The following is a 15,600-nucleotide window of genomic DNA, read 5'->3' as shown; positions in this document are numbered from 1 at the left end:
GCTGTAGAAAGGAAACTAGACATTAGCATCAGATATTGGACAAGACATTTTACTTCTTAGTTTTCATCTATAAAATGAGGGGATTGAGCTTATTATCTCACAGGTCCTTCTAGATATGATATTCTGTGTTTCTAATTCTATGCAAAAATGTATTCCAAGACTTAAATAATGGGTTTACTTTATAATTGTACCCTCTGAAAACATGGAGATTCATTTAGATCTGTACCTAGAAGGGGCCCAAGAAATAACCTAATTTTCATTTTAAAGACAAGGGAATTGAGGACCAAAGAATCTCAAAGATAGTGAATAATAGAGCTCTGATTCAAAGCCAAAGCTGCCAACTGCAAATGAAGTGCTATTTCCTCTCTGGAATGGTGCCTCTCATCAAAGAAAACATAAATGGAAGAAGACTGCAGTCTCTCTCATTAAGAAAAATACAAACAACTATATCTAGGCCTGCTAGGTCATTTCCATAATGTTTCATTTTCTAGATGATAAGTGGTGGGAAATTGGCCAAGTTTCTAGTGCCCTTTATTAATCTATTTCCGAGAGCTGTGAAAATCATTTCCTTTGGACTTTCTTCAAACACTTGTATAGTTAATGCAATCAAAGACAGTGATGTAAGCATTCTTGAATAAAATTACTCTTTTTCTAAGGGGGAAATAGAAAACATACTTTATTGAGAGTGTATCACAAAGCAAAAGCCAGAGAGATAGACAAAAAGGCAAATTTGCAGAGAATACTAGTAGTATTTACTCATTAGTAATCTACCTGGTAATTGAGTAATATTATCAATTGAGTAATCTATATCTGAGGCACTATGATTTCCCATCTATATTTGGTGAGTATTCACCTTAATATGTTATACTTGATTTTAAGTCCACCATATTACTTCGCAGCCCCCTACATATCATGGTAAAAAAAATACTTCTTCATCCATTAATTTACTTATTCATTCATGAGGTACACATTTATCTCTGTTTGCTACTAGAATTGTAGCAATGATGTTTTCAGAGAGCCTGTAGCAAATGAGTTTGCCCATAATACCTCTATTAGACTGTAATTTTTTTTTATCCAATTTCACAATAGTGCCTAGAACAACAGGTCATGATGGAACATACTAGTAATTCAAATTACTAGAAAAGCTGACTCTGGTGGATCTCTTGAGTTCAGAAGTTCTAAAGTACAGTGGGAGGAATTTTCATTAACTTACATTATTATGGTGAGTTTCTGGGTTGATAGGAAAGATTGGATAACTTCAGGTTCCAAACAAATCAAAATCTCCCATGCCAAGGCACAATGGGATTTAGTTCATAGTGCCTCAGACATAGGTGTGAAATCTTCAGTTCTGGACAGAGAGTACATTCTGTTCTCACATTTAAATGATTTAATAAGCATTTATTAAGCACCTAGTATATTCCAGGCACTATGCTATACCCTAAAAATATTACTTTATTCCATCCTCAAACAGTCCTGTGAAATAGATGCTATTATTATCTCTGCTTTAAAGTTGAGGAAACTTAAGGCAGTGATTAAGTCAGTCACTAAGTCAATAAATATGTATTAAGCATTTACAAATATAATGAAAAAAAGAGCATGGACACCATTTTCCAGGAAGTTATCAAAGAGAACTGCCTGGATGTTATAGAAACAGAGGATAAAATAGACATTGAAAGAATTCATCGATCACCTACTGAAAGGGACCCTAAAATCAAAACCCCAAGAAATATAGTGGCTAAATTCCAGAACTATCAGAGAATCCACAATAAGGATTACTCAGAATCTAGGAGTGTCCACATTAAAGGATCGAAGGGCCTGGAATCTGATATTCTTAAAGGCTAAGGAACTTGGTATACAGCCAAAAAATAACATAGCCAAAATGAGCATCTTTTTCCAGGGAAGAAGATGAACATACAATGAAAAAAAAATGAATTTCATCTATTTCTGATGAAAAAACCGGACTAAACAAAAAGTTTGATCTACAAATATAAAATTCAAGAGAAACTTAAAATGGTAAAAAGAAAAGTTGGGAACTATATTTCTTCCATAAATATATGTAAAGAACGCATGTATACTTTGTCCTAGAAACTACAGGTGGAAAGGAAATTGTACAGGGCAAAGAGTAAAGTGGGGGTAATACATCTAACAAAGAGTCAAAAAAAACCTATTATATCTGAGAGAAAGAATGGAGGGGAATGAACATAGTGTGTATCTGTCATCAGAATTGGCTTAAAGAGAAAAATATTAGACATATTTGATTTATGGTGAAACTTCTCCCACCTCATTAAAAAGTAGGAAGGGAAAAGTGAAAAGGGAAGGAGTAAGCTAAGCAGAAAGAAATACAGAAATTGTGAGGAAAGGGAGTAAGAAAGGGGGAGGAATTCTAAGGTGGGGGCAGGGATACTAAAAAGGGAGGGCTGTGAGAAGCAAGTGGTGGTAAGGGAGGGAGGTAAGGGGGAAGGAAAGGAGAAAAGCATAAGCAGGGGTTAACAAGGTGGCAAATAATACAGAATTGGTAATTTTAACTTTAAATGTGAATGGGGTAAACTCCCCCCACAAAGAGGAAGTTGTTAGCAGACTGGGTTAAAAGGCAGAATTCTACAATATGTTGTTTACAGGAAACATACTTGAATGCAGGGTGATATATACAAAATAAAGGTAAAAGGCTGGAGCAGAATCTACTATGCTTCAGATGAAGCCAAAAAAGCAGGGGTAGTCATCCTCACCTCACATTAACCAAAAGCAAAAATTGATCTAACTAAAAGAGATAAGGAAGGACACTATGTCTTGCTAAAGGTAGCATAAATAATGAAGCAATATCAATATAAAATATATATGCAGCAAGTGGTGTAGCATCTAAATTCTTAAAAGAGTAATTAAGAGAGCTGCAACAAGAAACAGACAGCAAAACTATAATAGTGGGAGATCTCAACCTTGCACTCTCAAAATTAGATAAATCAAACCACAAAATAAATAAGAAAGAAGTCAAAGGAGTAAATAGAATACTAGAAAAGTTAGATATGATAGATCTTTTGAGATAGTTTTCTCCATTTAGTTTAATGGAGACAGAAAGGAATATACTTTCTTCTCAGCAGTTCATGGAACCTAAACAAAAACTGACCATATATTAGGACATAAAAATCTCAAACTCAAATGCAATAAGGCAGAAGTAATAAATGCATCCTTTTCAGACCACGATGCAATGAAAATTACATTCAATTAAAAAGCCAGGGGAAAATAACCCAAAAAATAATTGGAAACTAAATAATCTCATGTTAAAGAATGATTGGGTGAAACAGCAAATCATAGACATAATTAATAACTTCACCCAAGAAAATGGTAATAATAAGACATCATACCAAAATGTGTGGGATGCAGCCAAAGCAGTAATAAGGGGAAATTTTATATCTCTAGAAGCCTACTTGAATAAAATAGAGAAAGAGAAGGTCAATGAATTTGGGATTGCAACTAAAAAATGCTAGAAAAGAAACAAATTAAAAACCCCCATCAAACATTAAACTTAAAAATCTAAAAATAAAAGGAGAAAATAATAAAATTGAAAATAAAAAAACTATTGGATTAATTAATAAAACTAAGAGTTGGTTCTATGAAAAAAACCAACAAAATAGATAAGCCCTTAGTAAATCTGATTAAAAAAAAAAAAGGAAAGAGGAAAATCAAATTGTTAGTCTTAAAAATGAAAAGGGAGAACTTGCCACTAAAAAGAGGAAATTAGAGCAATAATTAGGAATTACTTTGTCCAGCTTTATGCCAATGAATTCGATAACTTAAATGAAATGAAAGAATACCTTCAAAAATATAGCTTGCCCAGATTAACAAGGGAAGAAGTAAATTGGTTAAATGGTCCCATTTTAGAAAAAGAAATAGAACAAGCTATTAATCAACTCCCTAAGAAAAAATCCCCAGGACCAGATGGATTTATAATGTGAATTCTATCAAACATTTAAAGAACAATTAATTCTAATGCTATCTAAACTATTTGAAAAAATAGGGAATTAAGGAATCCTACCAAATTCCTTTTATGACACAGACATGGTACTGATACCTAAACCAAGTAGGTTGAAAACAGAGAAAGAAAATTATAGACCAATCTCCCTAATGAATATTGATGCTAAAATCTTAAATAAAATATTAGCAAAAAGATTACAGAAAATCATGCCCAGGATAATACACTATGACCAAGTAGGATTTATACCAGGAATGCAGGGCTGGTTCAATATTAGGAAAACTATTAGCATAATCTAAAATGTAGAAAAGAAGCTGATCTGAATTGATGAAAGTAAATTTATTTCCTAAACTAATGAAATAACAGATTCAGTCTATTGCTTACATTAATATTATCAAAAACCAAATGAAGATGCAAAAAAAATTAATTCCATTTAAATAAATATAAAATGAATGGATATTTGAAAGATAATCTATCAAAACATACTCAAAACTCATGGTAATAAAAAAAATCCACTAATCAGAATATAGTCAAATACAAAAATATAATATATTCTTTATAGAAATAAAAGGACATTTAAATAATTGGACAAATATTCTCTGTCCATAGTGGACCATCAACAAGCACATAGGTTTAGAACCTCTGACAGTTATCTTTATGACCCTAAATAAGTACTTCCATTAGTTTCTTGATCTGCAGATGTGAAAGACGGTTATATCAGATGTCCTCTAGGTCCCTCTAGGTCACTTATAGATTTGTGATTTTATGATGTACAAGATGATCATGTCACTATAATAGAAATGATTTTAATTTATAGATTTAGTGTCACAGATTTCTATCAAGGATAAGGCAACCACTTGAATCCTAACATCACAGTTTCTGATGAACTTAGAGAAGAAAGAAATAGTACTAAATTTTCAAATTGGGGAAGGCAGCCAAATTAGATTAAGTATACAGAGAACTGATTGGTGCTGGAAGCAATACCATAATGAGTAATTAAAGGATTAAAATACCAAGTATTTTGGATAAGAAGGAGATATCAAAGAATGATAAGACATTTGCCCAGCCATTATAGTTTACGCAGGTTCAAGTTTGAAAACATTTGACTATTCCTCAGGGTACTTGATATCCCATTCTCATGGTCATTTGCATATAGTCCTTATCTCTGTAATCCAAGAGATTATTGCTAACTATAATAATAGTTATGGTTTAAAAGTCTATGGAAGTCCCAAAAAGAGGGGAGATTTTGAAATAAGAGATATCCAGTACATAATATAAATCAAGTACAGAATAAGTCATTTGTTTTTACACAGAAAACAAAGTTAATTCTTAAAAAAAAAAAAATCACAGTATGCATTAAAATGACATTTAAAAGAATTTAGTAACTTCACTAGTAACTATAGATACATTTAGCTAGAAAGATCACAAGCCTCATCAAAACATAATGAAGTTGTTCATTTAAAAAAATTATCTTTGCACTAAGTATTGTTTCATTAAAAAGTAAATCTTGATCTTCTTTGTGGTGGTCGTCTTTCTGATAATAATGTTTCCTTGATGTCAAATTAATGCTGCTTTCTGCTCCTGTTGATACAACTGCAATATTCTAGCTCTTGCTACCAATTTCCAGGACTTTTATCTTTTTTTATTTTTCCCATTTTCTATTAATACCTTTTTATTTTGAAAATACATGCAAAAACAGTTTTCAACATTCATTGTTGCAAAACTTGTGTCCAATTTTTTCTCCCCCCTTTCCCTGCTCCCCTCCCCTAGATGGTAAGTAATCCTATATAGGTTAAACAGGAACAATTCTTCTAAATATAATTCTACATGTATCATGCTGTGTAAGGGCCACAGTGCAAAAGGAGATTTGAGTGGCCCAGAAGTATTCTCTGTGGATATAGGACTGCCCTGTGGGTGGGATCCTGTCCATATTGAGATAGCTTCGTAATGGGTGACAGCTCTGTCGCTGGTTGGCTGTGTGTGTGACCTCACGGGCCCTTTATAAGCCCACTGCAGACAGCAGTCACTCTCTTTAACCTGGCTCCCTAACCGGGGGTAGCCAAGTCAAGCCAAGCTGATGGATAGCCAAGAGGTAAGGAGTTTGGTAATGAACATGTGGGTCTTCTGACCAGGTGTTCACTAGGGAACCAACAAGTCAAAGCATCAAGTCATGGCATTGTGTGAGTAGGTATAATAAAGGCTTTTAAGATTACATGTGGCTGTCCTTGAGTGTGCTACCGGTTATTAAACTATAGATTCAAGAAATCGTGGCCAGAGACCTTTGAAGGCCTCAGAGGAGGCAAGCTGGGTAGAGTTGATACTGCAAAGGTCAGTGGTCAAAGGTATTCTGTTGAGTCTAGGGCAGACTAGTAATTGTAATTGCCAGGAGGGCATGGTACAATGCTGCACAAGAAGAATCAGATCAAAAGGAGGAAAATGGGAAAGGAAAAAAAAAAAAAAGCAAGCAAATAAGAATAAAAAAGGTGAACATACTGCTGTCATTCACATTCAGTCCCCATATTCCTCTTTCTGGATACAGATGGCTCTCTCCACCACAAGTCTATTAGAATTGGCCTGAATCACTTCATTGTTGAAAAGAGCCAAGTCCATCAAAACTGATCATTGCATAATCTTGTTATTGCTGTTTATAATGTTCTCTTGGTTCTATTCACTTCACTTAGCATCAGTTCATGCAAGTCTCTCCAGGCCTTTCTGAAATTGTTCTGCTGATCATTTCTTTAAAAAATAATATTCCATTACATTCATATACCATAATTACTGAGTCATTCCCCAACTGATGGGCAAACACTCATTTTCCAGTTCTTTGCCACCATAAAAAGAGCTGCCACAAACATTTTTGCACATATGGGTCCTTTTCCATTTTTTTATGATCTCTTTGGGATATAAGCCCAGTAGAGATACTGCTGGATCAAAGTGTATGTACAGTTTGATAGCCTGTTGTCATAGTTCCAATTACTCTCCAGAATGGTTAGATCAGTTCATAACTCCACCAACAATACATTGGTGTCCCAGTTTTCTCACATTCCCTCCAACATTCACCATTATCTTTTCCTGTCATCTTAGGCAATCTGAGAGATGTATAGTGATAGAGTTGTTAATTTGTGTTTCCCTAATCAATAGTGATTTAGATAATTTTTCATATGACTAGAAATGACTGTAATTTCCTTATCTGAAAATTGTCAATTCATATCCTTTGACCATTTATCACTTGGAAAAATTGCTTGTATTCTTATAAATTTGAGTCAACTCTCTACATATTTTAGAAAATATGTTTTTATTAGAGTTCTCAGATGTAAAAAAAATTCCCAATTTTTGCTTTTCTTCTTATCTTGACTGCATTGATTTTGTTTGTACAAAAGCTTTTTTCATTTAATATAATCAGAATTATTTATTTTGCATTTCATAATGTTCTCTAGTTCTTATTTGGCCACAAATTCCTTCCTTTTCCACAGATCTGAAAAGTACACTATCTCTTGTTCTCCTAATTTTCTTAATAGTATCACCCTTTATGTCTAAATTATTAACCTATTTCAACATTATCCTGGTATAGGGTGTTAGGTGTTGGTCAATGCCTGGCTTTTGCCATACTATTTTCCAATTATCCCAGAAGTTTTTGTCAAATAGTGAGATTTTATCCCAGAAGCTGGAATCTTTGCACTGATCAAATTTCAGATTACTATAGTCTGTGACTATTTGGTCTTGTAAACCTAACCTGTTTTACTGATCAACCACCCTATTTCTTAACCAGTACTAAATGACCATTGTTTTATAATATAGTTTTAGGTCTGGTACAGCTAGGCCATCTTCATTTGAATTTTTCATTAATTTAGTTGAAATTTTTTACTTTTTGTTCTTCCAGATGAATTTTGTTATTATTTTTTCTCACTCTATAAAGTAATTTCTTGGAAGTTTATTGGGATGGCATTAATAAGTGAATTAATTTAGGTAGAATTGTAATTTTTATTATATTAGCTCTGTCTACCCATGAGTACTTGAAATTCTTCAAATTGTTTAAGTGTTGAAAGTGTTTTCTAATTGTGCTTTTATAGTTTCTGCCTTTATCTTGGCAGATAGACTCCCAAATATTTTATATTATCTACAATTATTTTAAATGGAATTTCTCTTTCTATCTCTTGGTGTTGGAGCTTGTCAGTAACAAAAAAAAATGCTGATGATTTATGTGAATTTATTTTATATCCTACAACTTTGCTAAACTTGTTAATTGTTTCCAGTAGTTTTTTAGTTGATTCCCTAGGATTCTCTAAATATATTATCATATCATCTGCAAAGAATGATGATTTTGTTTCCTCATTACCTATTCTAATTCTTTTAATTTCTTTTTCTTCTCTTATTGCTAAAAGATAGCATTTCTAATACTATATTGGATATCAGTGGTGATAATGGACAGCCTTACTTCACTCCTGACCTTATTGGGAATGGTTCTGGTTTATCCCCATTATACATGATGCTTTCTGATAGTTTTAGATTAATGTCACTTATCATTTTACCAAAAAAACTCCATTCATTCCTATGCTCTCTAGTGGTTTAATAAGAACGGTTGTTGTATCTTGTCAAACACTTTATATCCCAAGACCTTAAAATAGTCTAGGAGCCACTTATTGAAAGAAAGGTGCAAGGAGCTTTGATATAAGCCTCCTTGTTGAGTCTATGCTTCAAATTGGAAGTATCAGTGGGATTACCATAACATCATGGTAGAGAAAAATTATTTTTCTTCACTCCTTAATGGAAACCTATATTGTCACTTGAAAAGCTGTAACCAAGAGGAAACTTCCCTTTCTTCTAATCCTTACTTCTTCTGTGTCACCATCTAGGCAGAAGCTTTTTGGCAGTGAGATATACATGTCTAAAAACTTGATACCAGTTTCCATTTGAATTTCTAAAACAGTCAGAGAATTTTTGTGCAAGTGAAGGGGAGAAGTAAAGAGAAGAGAAAAGAAGAGTTCTATTATATAGGAGAGACAATTATGATCATATTATCTACCTTATAGAATTGTTTCTTCTTATAGTTGATTTACCTACAAAAAAGGAGGTTAAATGGATCAGATGACTTTGTATAAGTCACATAGGAAATTAGTAGAAGGTCAGTGACAAGGATTGCTCCACTGTCTGCCAATTTAACCCCATCATACCATATAGCAACATCTCAATAACTTAAATTTTAGAAAGACTAAAACTATCTTTCTTGTCTTCTTATGAAAATTGGTTTCCTTCCTTTTAACTTGTTTTTATAGACTGTAATAGTCATTATATACAAAATTAATTTGAGGGGTTGTGATCTTGCCAAGTGACATACAAAACAACAAATAGTTCTCATGCTCTTATTGTCTCTAGAGCATGCCCTCAAAGAATTTACTGATTATTAGGGTGATAAAATAACTAGAGAGATCTCTATACATATGTAATATAATAAGTAAATTTAAGGATTAGAAAATGCAGTGTTATTTGAAATCTGAGACTAAAAGTTGTTACCAAATTGGAGCATTGAGGAAAATAAAATTTGAAATAGGTTTTAAAGCAGAAATTTTTAATTTTTTTATATCATATTCTACTATTGAAGTCTGGTAAATCCTAAGAAGAACTCCATTTAAAAATAAATATTTGAAGGAAAAGCTAAATTTTAGGTTTCAATTAGAAGTTAGTGAAAATAAAAATATACTATCTTCCCTATCTAAATTCACATACCTTTTGAACTATATAACTATATTCAGAGATTCCTTGGGTATCTATAGAACCAATTAAAAAAAAAAAACTTCTATTTGAAGGATAAGTATCTTTTGATGAACAATAAAACCAACTCCCTTATTTGTCCATTTATCTGCCACATCCTTCTATCTTCTGGTTTCATGCTTATATCAATATTAATATGATCCAGTTTCTCAAGTAGTATATCCCTTGTTAAGCATTTGATAAGGATCTCACAACAAGACTATTACTAAGTTGATGTCAAAAATGAATTAAGAAGTATGGCAAATATCATCTGTGCTACCATTTTTACCATGCTACCATATACCCTCATAAGAGAAAGGGATTCTGAATGTAGTTTAAGAGAAATTAGGGGTTTCAAAGTACAGTAAGAAGATTATCAACAATTTCCATTAACTGTTCCTTCTATTACCAGGGAAAGAGCTCTTGGAGTAAGTGGTCTAGCTGGCCCCAGTCACAATCTTGATGTCAAGGAGAAGGGAACTGATATTACTATTGAGGAACATGGTCCCCAGGCTGCTTGGGCTTGGGAAATAGGGAAGGTTTCCAACATCATTAGTTCTAGCCCTGAACAACAGCAAATGTGTCTAAATGAGACAACTGGCTTGGGGGAGGTGGAGCGCCCAATAACAGAATACAGGCCAAGAAAAAATAACTTATTGAGGGGGAAATAATTATACAATTATACAATGAAAACCATTCAAGGTAAATGGAAACATCCCTTGGGATCCTTGGTAGACTCAAACTTGCTTTGGATTTGATAGGGTTCTTATATGGGTCAAGTAGGACCAAACATTAAGACAATTGTCTCATTAAGAGAAGGGAGTGGATCTCAAATCTATTGGACTGGTCAAGGTTCGGGAACTATGTATAGCTGAGCAGGGCCACTTGATATTGAAACTTATTTCAATAAGCAAAAAAGGGCTTGGGGTCATTGTTTCAAATCTCAATCAGGGTGTTTGGGCTTACCTAGCTTCTTTCTTTAGTGGTCCAGCAGGCTATACCCTTATATCCTTACAGAAAGCTAAGAGCCTGCTTGTAGGTTCTGGTAATACATCACTTAAGGGATGACCTTCTGGCACTGAGCCTCTTTAGACTGCTCCTCGGATATCAGGCACTATAGAAGAACTGCATTTGAAGCTTTTCTGTGTGATAGAAACTTCTTTTTATTTATTTTTAAAATTTTTTTATTTTATAATTATAACTTTTTTTGACAGTACATATGCATGGGTAATTTTTTTTACAACATTATCCCTTGTACTCACTTCTGTTTTGATTTTTCCCTTCCTTCCCTCTACCTTTTCCCCTAGAGGGCAGGCAGTCTTATACATGTTAAATATGTTATAGTATGTGATAGAAACTTCTTAAGCCTTGATGGCACAGTCCTTAAAAGTTCAAGGTCACCTTCACAATGAGGCATTGGAGTAAGACTTAAGTGGAGTTGAAAAAACTATTATTTTAAATTTCCTATTTCCACATGAAACTTTTGGACTAATTTAATTTTTAAAACTCACCAAGTTAATATGTAGTTAGAATGGAAATCACTAGTCTCAACAGGAATAATAGAATAGATTACCCATCATTCTGTCTCTTTGAGAGTAATTTTGAAAATGTGTAGGTACTACTAAAGGCCTTCAGTTTTACATTTATAATCTCTGTCCAGATTATTAGTTTCTTGAAGATCTTTTGCTTTCCTTTTTTTTTGTCCACCATTAAGTACAATGCCTGGCACATAGTAGGAGCTTAATAAATATTTATTAATTGGTTAAATATTCAGTATAAAGCTTCCTTATTCTTTGGGATACTAGTCAAAAAGTCAATTTTCTGAATCAATTAATCTTTATTATTCTCACCTAAAAATTAAGGGGGGGAAGTTGGTTTATAAGATCATTGAAGTTTCTTTTAGATAGAGTTCTGTTGATCAATTTGAGTAATAGGAAAGTGAAAGAAGAGAAAGGATTAAGTTCAAGTACTCGGGGAATTAAAGGGGAAGTTTTGAGCAAAGTATAAAGAAAAAAATATCTGGGTGGTATGGAATTCTGAATGTGGCTTGTTTTCAAGCAGAAGAAATGAGATAATAACTGCAGAAAATAAGCAGGTATGAAGAGTAATGTCTTCATCCCAAAAAATAAGTCTCCTTTAATTAGACCTATGTCTATCAATATCCCTGTAATGTAGAAGAAAGGATGTTGTCCTAGGAAGCACAACATTAGAGTTTTACTCCCAATTCTTTCACTGTGCATTTTGTGAAACCTTGGACAAAGTTCGCCTCTCTGAGTTTCATTTTCTTCTCTTTAAAATGCTGAGATAGGTCAGATAACTTCTAAAATTCTAAAATTCTATGACTTATATAATTCCAAGGTCTCTTCCAGTTTTTGAAGTGAATTTTGTGACCCTTTAATATATTTTGCATTTCCTAGGTAATGATTATGAAAGAGCTCTTACCCTTTACCCACCTCAACAAACATATTGAAAATAATGTGAAAAATACCCAAAGTTGTGGCCTGAATTAATTTTACACTTTTGTAAATGTCCAGATTCTGAGGACATTACTTTAAAAAGTGTTATGATTTATACTTATTAAATTTCTTAGTAACAGCAATCTGGTCTTCTTCCATTAAAAAAAATAGAGAGATTTTTGAACAAATAGTTTCAACAGACTAAATTCATTAGAATCACAGTAATTTGAAAATATTTTCAGATACAAGCTATTCCTTGTTCTTTTCTTTAGTTATAGCAGTAATGTGTCACATTCACAGTCTTACTGCCAAAGTCATACTACTTCTGTTGCAAGTACTCTCCAGAAAATTGAGAGGCATTCCAGTTTGAAGCTGTCAGTGACCTTCTGGCTATGGTCACCGATAGCCAAATCTTTCAGAATTTTCTGTGGCCAAGACATGTTAAAGAATAATCTAACACATATGGCTCCTACAGGGACACATAATTAAGGGGGTTATAAATCTCTCTTAAGTAAATAGCTCCTTAAAAAAAAAAAAACAACTTTAATGGAACATCTGACTCACAATGTTACCATATTTAGAGCTTTCTCATTTAGAAATGACAAAATTGAGGTCATTTACTTAAACAGGAAACAAATACTTTAAGTTTCAGAACAGTTAATCTTCATATTCAGTGAGACTTCTCTATGTCAATAAAGTCATATGTCTAGGAGTGTGTGTGTATGTGTTCTCTCTCTCTCTCTTTATATATATATATATATGTGTGTGTGTGTGTGTGTGTGTGTGTGTGTGTGTATACATATATATTCAAAAAATATGTCTTCGAAATTTTTCAAGATTTGATTGTCTTTCCTCCCAACTTTACCCCCTTTCTCCTCCCACTCTTAGCTTCCACTACTATTCCCAGTTACTCTACAGAGCTTTCTATCCAACATCCTTGCATGGACTGAACATAATTATGGAGTATGTTTAGCCAAGTAAAAGTCTTAGCAAAAAAGTAATATCCTTTGATTTTTTTTTTTATGATTACAGATTAACCTAAGAAGGAGGATAAAGAATTTGGCCACCAAGATGGTAATCACTAGTGGTAATGAAGAAGACAGAGGCAGCCAAGAAAAGGAAAACAAAGAAGAAAGTATCCTGGCAATGCTAGGGATTATTGGGACCATCCTAAACCTCATTGTCATCATCTTTGTGTATATTTATACAACTTTGTGAAGGACAGAGCAGGGAGGGATCTTTCTGCTGAGACACTGCAGACTTCTGCAGGGAAAGAAATTGGTTCTGAAGTGAAGCCCAAACATCATAGCTGTCCACATCCTGCAAGATCAAATGAGTCTTAGAAGTCTTTAAACATCATCAACAGAACACACCAATCTGCAGATAGCAGACACAAAAGCACAATGGATTAATGGGTGTAAGGAATAACCAAAGCAGAAGCCTAATGGGATTTATGAGGCCAAGCAGAACAGTTCATTAACACATCTAACATAGGACTATGTGAACACAGATTGTGTCCTCTCAAAAATCAACACTGTCTTCACCACTGGTCAAACTTTTTGAGCTTCTTTGTCCCATAACTGAGGAGTTCATATAGTGGGAGTGATTTTAGACCAATTATTTATCAACAATCCCATTAATACCACAAGTCTTAGGTTTGTTACTGAGAGGATTGGGGTGGGTGGGGAATATTTTTTTTCTTTTTTTTTTTTCCTTTGGTCTGACATATGTATCAGTTCATGGTGGTATTTACAAATTTCTATTTTTAATAAATGTGTTATTTTTATTAGCATGGACCAAACATCTAGAGAGGCCCCTTGGATGTCCAAAGCTTGATTTGGTTTTCTGAAATGATCCCTTGATGATGTGTCCTTTCCTATAGAAGTTATGACTCTATTTATTGCCTCTTAAATCTCTTTTACTTCTTATGTTCCAAACCATTTTAAAACAGTATCAACCTCAGCCTTGATTAGTGCATGACTTCAGATGAAGCAGTCTATGGTGAGGCTTTTTATGGAACTGTCAGAAATACGAAAATATTATGGGCATGCAGACCTGAGATGCATGCTATTTTGACTGAGGATTATGCATGAACCAGGTCTGTGAGATAGGTCAATCAGAAACAAACACTGAAGACTGCTGGGAGAAACTGTTTAAAGATCCAATCTTTAATTGAAATTTTTTTAAAGAAAGTATCCATATAACATCTAATTCTTAATAGAGTTATTTATAATTCCATCATCACAATAACCTGTTTATCATATCATGATTTAAATTACAGATACATTGAGATAAGTCAGACAGATATATCAGACAATGCAAGAGGAAATGGTAAAAAAAAGAAATAAGGTAAATTTTAAAATAGAGATAGTCAGCCAAACCCTGCCAATAATCTCCCTAAGAGGTCTCTAAGCACCATGGGGCATATATTAACTCACTCAGGGGACCATTTACATAAATGACTTTTCCATTGCATTAAATGGTACCCACTAATGCCCTGACATATATTTATAAATTGCCTGATTTCACATCCCAGAAGCTTGTTCTCTGACAAAATTTGGATGTATTGACACTAATTGCCCGATCTCTCCTAGCATACAAATACTTCCCTAAGAATGGTACTTCACTCTCACTTAAGACTGGCCTCCCATATAAGTGAAATTAACAATTATTTACATAGCAAAAATTTTAGGGAGGAAAGACCTGCCCCAAAATTATTCTTCTAACAAATGAAACACGCCTACTATTCTACCATAGGAGATAGTTTTTCCTTTGGATTCTTTCCCCTAATCTGGATTTTTTAATGCAAATATTCTTGGAATTTTGACAGAAGAGATTGAACTAAAGAGATTGAACTAAATAGTTTCTCACTCAAAGATTCTGCAATGCAGTCTTCAACTAATTCATTCTAAGGTGTTAGTGTCTTTTCTCCTAACAATTCCTGGATGATGTAAAACAAACAAACAAAACAAAAAGAAAGAACAACAATAACAACAACAACAACAAAATCCAACATCTAGTACCTAGAACAAGAAAAGGTCCAGAAAAGAGATATGACAGGCTTAAAAGACAAGCTTCACCTACTTCACAATTTTACCAAGGGCTGACTCTTCTCACTCCAAACCAACCCAAACCCAGGGAACTATATGAATATTGAATAGCATGAAAATCAGCAGCAGTCTTCATAAAGACTGATTAGGAATAGGACTGAAGGAGCAGAGGAGGGTCATGTAATATGATTATGGAAAGTCTGTAAAAATGCTAATGGCAAACTACAGTAAAATAAATAAATAAATAAATAAATAAAGGTGCAATGGGGAAAAAAAATAACTATGCATATCATTATTTTTTCCTACGCAAGTCTCATGTGATATTTTGAAGCCAGATCAGCAGCATTAAGGCTGTTGCAGGAGAAAATCATGTTTGGAA

General features: G+C 33.5%; 1 protein-coding gene across 2 annotated transcripts in view; it reads left to right on the top strand.

Annotated features, from left to right (window-relative positions):
• Positions 1-15,150, top strand: part of TUNAR (transmembrane neural differentiation associated intracellular calcium regulator) — a 66,419-nt gene extending 51,269 nt beyond the window's left edge. For both annotated transcript variants that reach the window (XM_074291368.1, XM_074291369.1), the window contains exon 2: positions 13,204-15,150. In XM_074291368.1, the coding sequence (XP_074147469.1) occupies positions 13,204-13,389 (186 nt within the window). In that variant the 3' untranslated portion in view covers positions 13,390-15,150. The remainder of the gene's footprint in view (positions 1-13,203) is intronic.
• The last annotated feature ends 450 nt before the right edge of the window (positions 15,151-15,600 follow it).

This window comes from Sminthopsis crassicaudata, chromosome 2 (assembly GCF_048593235.1).
Source record: "Sminthopsis crassicaudata isolate SCR6 chromosome 2, ASM4859323v1, whole genome shotgun sequence".
NCBI lineage: Eukaryota > Metazoa > Chordata > Mammalia > Dasyuromorphia > Dasyuridae > Sminthopsis > Sminthopsis crassicaudata.
This window is presented reverse-complemented; position numbering and strand designations above follow the sequence as displayed.